Below are 7,984 nucleotides of genomic sequence, written 5' to 3'. Positions count from 1 at the left end.
TGCACATTCTTTACTGTAAATTCCTAAGTTAATTTGTAAATTTTTGTAGTAAATTGTAAATATTGTAAAACTTTTCTTCTGTCATTTAATGGTCGGGCATTGTACAGCTACAAGCATTTCACCCCCATGTCATACTGTGTATGGTTGTGTGTGTGTGACAAATAAAATTTGAATTTGATTTGAATTTGAACCAATGTGAACAACTACCTGACCAAGAGGAAAATTATGTCGAGGAACCATCAGTGGAGGAACCTGTTCCTGCACCTGTTCCAGACAAACACAGCAGGACCTGTGAGCAAGAGCATCAGCGACCGCGTAGAGAGCGCAAGCCACCAAAGATCTTCACATATGATCGGCTTGGTTCACCAGCTTGTTATAACCTGAGAACACCATCACATCATACACACTTCATGGTTCCACGGACTGTTCAGGCATACTGCCATTGATAACTGTATGGACTTGAGTGAAAAGAAACATTGTGATCAAACACGAAACACATTACTGAACAGAGACAATGTACTTACACTCCACACCAACCACAAGGAAATGGACTGTTTAACACAGAATTCATATTCAAAGTGACTTTTGGACGTTGAACTGATTCATATTGTGCTTGCAGCTTAACACACACATCCAAAGCACACCACATGGCCACGGCCACTTGTATCACTCTCATGGACATTTGTCAAAGGAGAGAGTGACTGCTTTGACAAGCTGCACTAAAATGACTTTGTTCTCAAGCCAGCAGCAGACTGTGTTAATGTAACTGCATGGACACTGTAATTCATACAGACTGTATGAGAACACTGAAAGACTTTGGGTAATAACCCACACTAAAGAATGTATGAAAAGAGTTCCAGCTTGTGAAACTATTTTTGTAGAGTACATATAAGGTACAAGAAACAGTTATAGTATGCAATGGTTTATTGGTTTTGGTGATATTAATGGTCATAACTCCACGTTTGTGCTAAATGTTAAACATTTGGATGTTGAGGACAACATCTATTCTGAGGGGGAGTATGTGGTGGATCATAAATTTGATTAGTTTTGAAGTTGTACATCTCTGTTCCTTACATTTCATGTCATGCCCTTATTAATGTTTTATTGGTTGCTTTGACTGTTTTCGAATAGAATATGCAGTGGGAATATAGAGGGAGATAAGTAGTGAAAGTTTTGCCTGGGTTGATTGTGCGTCGATCCATTGTTAATGCCTCAGGGCTCCAGTAGGTGGGTTCGCGCGCTTCCTCCTTCACTCAATACAGACGAGTGAGAGTGAGAGCTGCGTGCTGCGTGTCTGTGCCGTTCTTTCACCTCTCCTCACTATTTCCCCTGTTTAAGGGCACAACACCTGCTGTGTGCTTTAGAGCTTCGTGGTGGCAGCCTGTCTGCTCACTGGGATCAGTTGGGTTTCTTGTGGGATTGTGTGCAGTAGTATTAGAGTGTGATCTCTGAATTAGGGTGAGCGGTCATTTTATTAGTGCTTAAGACTGTGCCACAACCTCTGTCTGTGCCTCGTGTTTCTTAAGTGAATCCCTATAGGACCAGTGGAAGTGTTTAATTGATTTATATGTATCTGTATACCAATAAAGCTGCTTGTAACAATGTGTGTATTGGACATTTTTGACTGCAGTGCTTGTTCTGAATTTTAAAATTTTATTCAGTTTTAAAACCTGTCCTGTACCCAAATTGGGTAACAAAAATAACAGTTGAAATAAGGTATAAATTAACATTCGGCTTTAATTTTGTTGATACATGACTCTTATAATTATTTAATTCATTTATTTAATATCAACACACTTTAAAGAACAGTAATTATGCACTGGAAGTTTTATCCTACCACATATGTAAACCCCTGTTAACGAAATCAATTTAGTTAGAAAAGGAAGAAACATAGAAGTGAACAGACAAAGAAGAGATGATGGGGTCAACACATGATCCAGTCGTGTGTTGACACAGGCGGAACAAATGTCAGTCCTTTTTTTTGTATTTTCTCTTTGTCACTGCAACCAGACTTTGCTTCCTTTGTTTATATAACTGTATTTATGCTCAACTTTCACAGTCAAACATATTCCACAACTCACATCTTTTTCTGAGAAAACAAAAGTCATATTATTACGTATTATTTTATAAAGAAAACACACCACTCTCCATATTAATTTATGTGAAAACATGTCAGCGCTTTTCTTCTGAATAAATTGACCGGAAGTTACTTTTTTTTAGACGGAAGGAAGCGGCAGACAAGTTAGATGTAGTTCTTGGCGTGTTTCGTATAATATTAGTAATACTATTGTAATCTGCGTGACAGTTTCACTAAACTCTCTGACTTTATTCCTGTCAGGATTTTTTTCAGCCCGTTGGTGGGCTTAGTAGTTTCCTCTTGCTCCGTGTAACCGCGACGTGATGGAAAGTTAACGTTAGCACTCGGAAAAATAACGGACTAGCTAGTTAGCTATCACCAGCTGTCCTAACACACATGACTGGAGAAACCGATTAACTGGTTATGACTGTGACTGTACTTAGTTCTATTTTTCTTCCGGGGAAATTTTGTTTTCTCGGTTAACATACATATTCTTTTAGCAGGTTTTTACCCCACCCCCACACCCACCATCATACGTGTTAACTTAGCAAGTGTGGCTAGCTGGGCTACCTGAAGAAAAACGCCGCTTTATGCGCGGAAGTGTTTGAACACCTATGGACTAGCTGTGTGCTGTCATAAAGCTGATATGGTTGATAGGCTAAAGCTGGTGAGTAAACCACACCTTTAACAGGGAGTGACAAACACTTGTAGTCACGCACATAGTCAACACGTCTACAGCTCGAGACTGTAGTGAAACTTAGGTCCATGCTTCCTTTGCTCTCGTACGCAGCTGCTGCCAAGTTAAGTCTCTGCCCGTGAGGATATCCGGTCCACCATGAAGACCCTCGGACCCAGAATCTCATTTTATGCGGGCTTTGTGGTGGGAACTTTTACGCTGTACGTGTTTCTGCGGCAGCTTTGGTTTGAGAAGACTCTGCCAATGCATCAAGTCACCACCTTGGCTAGAATTCAGGACTACCAGCAACAGCTCGAGGAGGAAAAGAAAATGTGGAAGAAAGAGGGGTCTGCACTTTTCAACCTCGAGCACCCTCATCACATAGGTATCACAGCATGTGCCTCTTTAATGCCTTAATTAAACACCAATCTGTGTGTTTCAGACTTTGAATCTTCTGATAAATTAATAATTTACGGTATTCAGCTTTGGACTTTGGTCAGCTACACTTACAGCATAAATGAAAACTTCCTTTTTAAATTTCACTTCTTCATTGTAGTCCCTTTTATACCATAGTAGTCTCACTTTCTGCTAGGCAAGTTTGTACATTATATGTATAGGTAGTGAAGCATAGAAAGCCATGGACTGCTTCAGTAGCTACAAATATAGGTAAAAACCTTTCAATGTTTTAAAGGGGTGAAATGTTTTGTCTTAAACCAGAACAATATTTTATCTTCAGGCCAAGTGAGGACGTGATTCTATTTATCTTCAGACTTTTAGGACATATGTTCTCAACAAAGAAAAGGGTTGAGTCCGGTTTATAAAACTTTATCTCTTGCACGTGACCACGAGCTACATAGTTATATCCTTGAAGATTGTACATATTCACTTAGAGCACAGGTTCGGAGTCACCTTGTTGCCTTATTTAACTGAAATGTCTGCAGTAATCCATTTTTTATTTTTCAATATTTTTTATTTTGATTAACAAAAATGTGCTCTGTGTTTGACGATTAACAGAGCCAAGTTACATTTGTTTTAGATTGCAGCTGTTTTCGTTTATTGCAGCCATAACTCTCTCAAGCCTTGTTTATAACTGCTAAGTAGCCTTTCCTGTTATACCTGAGTACTTTCTGTATGATATGAATCTATGTAAAACCCATGATGCAATAATGTAGTCAAAAGTGGGCTTTACGGGCAGCTGTGTGTTTACATTTCCAGGGACGTGCACGTCAGGACACAATCTAGGATTTCAAAGAGGTTTGTGGTTACAGTGTGCTTATGGCGTAGATTTAGCAAAGAAGTATAAATCCCTTATAACCAATCAAGATTTGAACATTACCAAGTGAGAACTGTGGACAAGAACAAACAAGAAATCAATAGTCATATAATCATGAGGATAAAGTGGAGATGATTGACTACACCCTCAGGAAGCTCAGCAGTCACCAGGTCTTGACTGGAATCCACAAGGAAGAAGAAAGATGTGAAAGCTCAGGAACACAAAGCACAGGGAAACGAGTGTATTAGCATACATTGAAGGGAAGAGTCCAACTGTGTTAGTGAGAATTGGAAGCTGATTTCTGTAATCCAGGACAGGGGAACAAAAACCTCTCATGTCTCTGTAATTTGTTTAAGTCAGCAGATTTCTAGCAGACCGCTGATAAGTAGAACCATTTTAGTAACAGTTTCACTTAAGCTGTGAATAAAGGTGCATATCACCGTACTGAGTCATGAGTATTAGTTACTAGAGCTTTTTGTTCTCCCTGCAAAGACAAAAGTGAATACACACAGAATCACTCATAAGAGTGAAATGAAATATTCAAAGCATCCATGACACCTATTAAAGAAGATCACAGATAAAACTGGAAAGAAAGTTAAATAAATTTTTTGAATCTTTCAGACGAGAGGGTTTGATCACCTTACACTGCTTATCAGACCAATCAATTGTATAACACTTTTATAAAATAATATAGGTGCATAAATGCTGAAATGGATTCTTTTACCCGTTGGTAGGTGGTTGCCAAGCATTTCATAATATTCATGAATTTAATCGGGTTAATATGTGCAGTACCTGTGTACTATGCCAATTTTGGTTGCTCAAGTCCTGATTATGTTGGAGGATCTCACAGGCAGACAGATTTTGTATGCTATAGTAAAATGTTGCAGGGGTCCGTACACTTCATGGGGTGTTGTAGTGCATGAAAGCATGTTATTACCTGATTGATCCCCACTTTTCCAGTAATCTGGTATCTTATGTATGTGCAAATATACCTTTAGTACTCAGATTTGATGTGAAATTAAGGTGAAGTAATTCATTACTGGTAACTTGCCCAAACTGTTTATCTAAATGGCTGTTGCACTGCACTGATCTGCACTGCTTTTTTGTGACAGAATTATTACCAACCATAACTAGTCTCAGTATTTCCAAGTTGCCATCAGCAAATTAAATGTGAAATCTTGTCTTTTTTTCTGCATTGATTATTTGCGAACCTGGAAGCACAGTCAACAACAATAACATGTGAGCAAAACATCTTTCCATTAGTTTACCCTCCAGGACCATCAGTAGTTGTAGGAGGTTCCTGAAACAGTTGGACTTATCTTTGTTTCAGTCAGTGAAATGATAATAACGCCTCTGTGTCCTTACCAGGTGAGGATAGCCGCATGGCTGATGAATTGTACAAAAAGGTGCGTATTCTTTGCTGGGTGATGACTGGACCCAAAAACCTGGAGACGAAGACTCGACATGCGAAGTACACTTGGAGTCGCCATTGCAATATTGTTGTCTTCATGAGCTCTGTGGATGACCCCGACTTTCCCACAGTGGGATTAGGTACAAAGGAGGGTCGGGATCAGCTGTACTGGAAAACAATTCGGGCCTACCATTATGCTTATGAGCATTATGCAGATGAGGCAGATTGGTTCCTCAAGGCAGATGACGACACCTACGTCATAGTGGACAACCTGCGCTGGATTCTTGCAAACCACACTCCTGAGGAACCTATTTACTTCGGCAGACGATTCAAGCCCTACACTAAGCAGGGCTACATGAGTGGTGGTGCAGGCTACGTACTGAGCAAAGAGGCTTTGCGAAGATTTGTTGAAGGTTTTAAAAGCAAACAGTGTACTCATACTACCTCCGTAGAGGACCTGGCAATGGGGCAGTGCATGGAGAAAGTTGGGGTACTGGCTGGAGACTCCAGAGACTCTTTTCATAGGGAGACATTTCACCCCTTTGTCCTTGAGCAGCACCTCACTGCCAAATTTCCAAAGAGCTTCTGGTATTGGAGCTACTGCTACTACCCCATCTCAGAGGCAAGTGTGGCAAACACCGTTGACATTGTGTTTACTCTTGACATCACTATTAAAGAGGTTTAAAGAAAGCTGAACACTATTAATATTTTAACTGAATTCTCACCTGCAAAATAAAATCCAATATTTGGATGCATTTCCACTTCACTCCATACTAGAACAATGTTTAAAGTGGACCTGTTATGCTTGTTGTTTTTTCTTTCTGGCATGCGTGCAAAGTGGTGGAAGCTAATATGGATTCTTTAATATTGAGGTTAGCATTATATGCTTAATCTCTATTAGCCAAACGCTGAAGCTTTGGACTGCACTCTCTTGCTTGTGAGGTGCAGCCAGTCTCAATAAAGTGAGCTTACTGGAAGAGCAGCTAATATAAGAGAGTGGTTGAACTAATTCAAAATTTTGTATCTTGCAAAGCTACTCTAGTAGAGTCCAAGAATAAAATCCGCAATAGATCCAGTTTTAACATTATATGTTTAACCAGACTAGCATTCTTTAATCAGTCATTAACTAGCACAGCTACACCTGGTTAAATCATAATCTGCATGAGCATCTTGAACATGATGCGTGTTACCAACATTGTCACTGTCAATTAGCATTTATACACATGGTGTTTAGACCCACAAAATGGTGATATCGCAACAAGACTGTGGGCTGGGTACTGCAGTTTTGTTACAGCCCTACTGTTTAACCAAACTGATGGAGTCTTGCATTCATTTCTGGATTTATCAAGCATGAATAAATAGTCTGACGCAAGACCATTAGTCTTCTTTTGTACTCCACCCATTCACATTGACATTTTCTTTTGTTTACAAAACAAACATTCCTCCATGTGTATTAATAACCATATCTTGTTTTTTTTTTTCAGGGTCCTAACTGCTGCTCGGACATGTCAATATCTTTCCATTACGTGGATGCTGTAGGGATGTATTTAATGGAATATTACACTTATCACCTGCGTGCCTTTGGCTACAGATATCGCTATCAGCCTCCCACCCCACCTGGCTACAGTATAAATAAGTTTGAATCGTGGGATGCTGGGAAAAAAGACAAAAAGCTGGAACAAAAACTAGTCCATCCAGACCTATCCAGAACTGACAAGAGACAGAATGAAGATCCCCCTCCTGTAGATGGTAAAGATGGTCCTGCTGCTGCAGAGGGTAAATAACAGTAGGACTTTGTAGCAGTGTTGAGGGTACTGATCATTAGGATATGCGGTGGATTTGGGGTGTTGAGTGTTTGGGTATCCATTCTGATAATCAAAGTGAAGTATAAAAACTTTGTCCACTTAGACTGCTAGTGAACTTTGACAGCAAGACTGGGTGTTCCCCATGCTAAAAGGTGACCTGTGGCTCTGTATGTCAGTTTTGTCAGGTGTTTTCACAGATTGTTCCATAACAGGACTCACCTTTCTGTTGTTCTGAAAACAAAGTAAACCAGTATTTCCAGTGCATTTTTAAAAAAGTGACTTTTCTGTTCTTTCATTTCTTACCACAAAGTCCCAGTAAAACTTGTTCTAACACTCTTTAAGGCTTGCTGGAGTTGTTAGGCTTCAGTTCACACTTATAGCTACATGTGCCTGAAACCTGGTTTATGTCAGATCATATTGTTGTTTACGAGAGTTTGATGCCTCCCAAACACTAGCGTTTAGGATTGTGCTTAAAAGCCTTTTCACATAAAATACAAGGGTAGCATCTCTTTACTTTTTATTTTTGGTTGTTTTGTGTTTTGACAAGTTCCTTCTTTGAAGACATGTTTTAAACCAAGACGTTGCATAAGTCTAAAAGGTTTACTTAAGTGAAGTAGTTACAGTTAACTAATAATATTTATGTACCCATTAGTCTGCATCTCTTGGTAAACCAGACATCAGAATTGGTGAAAAACTGCTGTTTTCCTAAAAAGTAAATAGGCTAATCAAAGTGGATCTCCTA

General features: G+C 39.5%; 1 protein-coding gene across 2 annotated transcripts; it reads left to right on the top strand.

Moving 5' to 3' along the window:
• Window positions 1–2,232: 2,232 nt before the first annotated feature.
• c1galt1lb (core 1 synthase, glycoprotein-N-acetylgalactosamine 3-beta-galactosyltransferase 1, like b) lies at window positions 2,233–7,517 on the top strand. Of its 2 annotated transcripts, XM_080890626.1 has the most exons (4): window positions 2,233–2,744; window positions 2,868–3,138; window positions 5,395–6,059; window positions 6,922–7,517. In XM_080890626.1, exons 2-4 carry the CDS (start codon window positions 2,913–2,915, stop codon window positions 7,219–7,221), a joined length of 1,191 nt encoding a protein of 396 aa, XP_080746752.1. In that variant the 5' UTR covers window positions 2,233–2,744; window positions 2,868–2,912; the 3' UTR covers window positions 7,222–7,517. The 2 variants fall into 2 exon arrangements, with proteins under 2 accessions (XP_080746752.1, XP_080746751.1); XM_080890625.1 differs by having other exon boundaries at window positions 2,233–3,138.
• The last annotated feature ends 467 nt before the right edge of the window (window positions 7,518–7,984 follow it).

Source organism: Rhamphochromis sp. 'chilingali', assembly GCF_963969265.1.
Source record: "Rhamphochromis sp. 'chilingali' genome assembly, chromosome: 9".
NCBI classification, from domain to species: domain Eukaryota; kingdom Metazoa; phylum Chordata; class Actinopteri; order Cichliformes; family Cichlidae; genus Rhamphochromis; species Rhamphochromis sp. 'chilingali'.
This window is presented reverse-complemented; position numbering and strand designations above follow the sequence as displayed.

Bases quoted from the DNA above. Each gene is read 5' to 3' on its own strand.
- c1galt1lb (XM_080890626.1), top strand. From the start codon at position 2,913: ATGAAGACCCTCGGACCCAGAATCTCATTTTATGCGGGCTTTGTGGTG. The intron at 3,139-5,394 runs GTATCACAGCAT...TGTCCTTACCAG, and splicing joins CGAGCACCCTCATCACATAG to GTGAGGATAGCCGCATGGCT. The intron at 6,060-6,921 runs GCAAGTGTGGCA...TTTTTTTTTCAG, and splicing joins GCTACTACCCCATCTCAGAG to GGTCCTAACTGCTGCTCGGA.